Source organism: Octodon degus, unplaced genomic scaffold (assembly GCF_000260255.1).
Source record: "Octodon degus isolate 3935 unplaced genomic scaffold, OctDeg1.0 scaffold00070, whole genome shotgun sequence".
Taxonomy (NCBI): domain Eukaryota; kingdom Metazoa; phylum Chordata; class Mammalia; order Rodentia; family Octodontidae; genus Octodon; species Octodon degus.
In genome coordinates, this window is record NW_004524646.1 from 6,692,750 (window position 1) to 6,694,304 (window position 1,555).

The window sequence follows — 1,555 nt, forward strand, 5'->3', positions numbered from 1 at the left end:
TCAGCCGCTCTCATCATCAGAGGAGCATGGGACTTGCTGTTGCTGGGGATAGCTATGATTCCTTTGGAGAGAGCTCTGGTCCTTGTCTTGAGTGTTGCTTCCCAGCTCTAGTGCAGATCCCTCAGCCCACTGGCACAGATCCTTCATCTCACTGGTGCAGACTTTGTAGCTTCCAGCACCGACCTTTGGGCCTTCCCAGTGCAGAGCCTTGACACAGACTTGCGTGAGGCATTGTCATGGCCTCTAGGACTCCAGTTGGACTCATGGAGGACATTTCCATGGCTCCAGGTCTTCAGCTGGAGTTGTGCAGGACATTGCCAAGCAATCCAAGTTCTCAGATGGATTCTTTAGGTCTCTAGTGTGTGGACAGATCTCCCTTACTCTTTTGCATTTGACTATAAATTATGTGCCCCCATCACTTCTCGGCCTTTTGGCTAAGATCAAGTGAAATTGTGTGCCCTGGATTAAATATTTTTCCTTGTAAACTCTGACCACAATACAATCTTTTTGTTGAAATACTGGGTTTTTTTTTCCTTCTAGAATGAAAGACTTAAAAAATTCTGTAATGATTTAGAAGAGAAGCATGAAGCAGCAGAGCTTCAAATAAAGCAGCAGTCTACCAGCTACCGAAGTCAATTGCAACAGAAAGAGGTAAAGATTATTATAGTTGCTTCATCTTTATTTTGTGGGGCCCGGAGAGATAGCTCAATAGAATAAGCACTTGCCTGGCAAGTGCAGGGTCCTGAATTTAATCCCCAGTACCGCAAAAAAGAAAAAAAAATAAAAATAAAAAAATAATTCCTAACCTCCTAACCTTTATTTTAGTATTATTTATCTTGAAATAGGTGCTTGCTAGTTTGCCCAGACTGGGATGAAACTTGTGATCCTCCTGTCTCAGCTTCCTGGAGTGCTGAGATTGGTTTTATACCACCATGCATAACTGAGTTATTTCCTTGTGAAACTTGGACAAGTAACCTTGGGCGCACTGTGCTGTCTAAAAAGATTTGATTTGTAAAGTTTTGAGAGCATCAGCTGACAGTTTTCATCATCATTTATGACAGAGACCTAAGAAATGACTCTACTTCCTCCTTACATAGTAGATAGAAAATCCATTTTTTTATAACCAAAAGTTTATTTATTTGACAGAAATCCAAAATGATACTCGCTTGAATAGAGAGAGGACCCTGGTTGGCAAAGTCTAAAGCTTACATGCTTTTAAATAACTGTCGGATATTACAAACATCACAAATGCAGAAATGGAATCAGTGTTTTAACTAATAAACCAAGAACTCTTTTGGGAAACATTGTTTCTTTTCCTATTAGCTATATTTTATTTACTCTTTTTAAAATTTGTGTTTCTCATACGAGAGAAACCATGTACTATTTTTTTTAAACTTTTTTTTTTGTGTGGAACCAGGGATTGAAATCAGGCCCTTGCGCCTGCCAGGGAAGCACTTATTCCACTGAGCCATCTCCCTGGCCCCTCCATGTACTATTTAAACTTATGTTTATGAGTCAGTTAACATTATGGTCTCAAGGTATGTCCATTTTCCTA

The 1,555-nt window shown here is 39.9% G+C and overlaps 1 protein-coding gene across 1 annotated transcript in view; it reads left to right on the forward strand.

Annotated features, from left to right (window-relative positions):
* The window catches only part of Trip11 (thyroid hormone receptor interactor 11), a 74,666-nt gene that overhangs the window by 16,015 nt on the left and 57,096 nt on the right, over positions 1–1,555 (forward strand). The window contains exon 3 of the mRNA XM_023719634.1: positions 541–651. Within this exon, the coding sequence (XP_023575402.1) occupies positions 541–651 (111 nt within the window). The remainder of the gene's footprint in view (positions 1–540; positions 652–1,555) is intronic.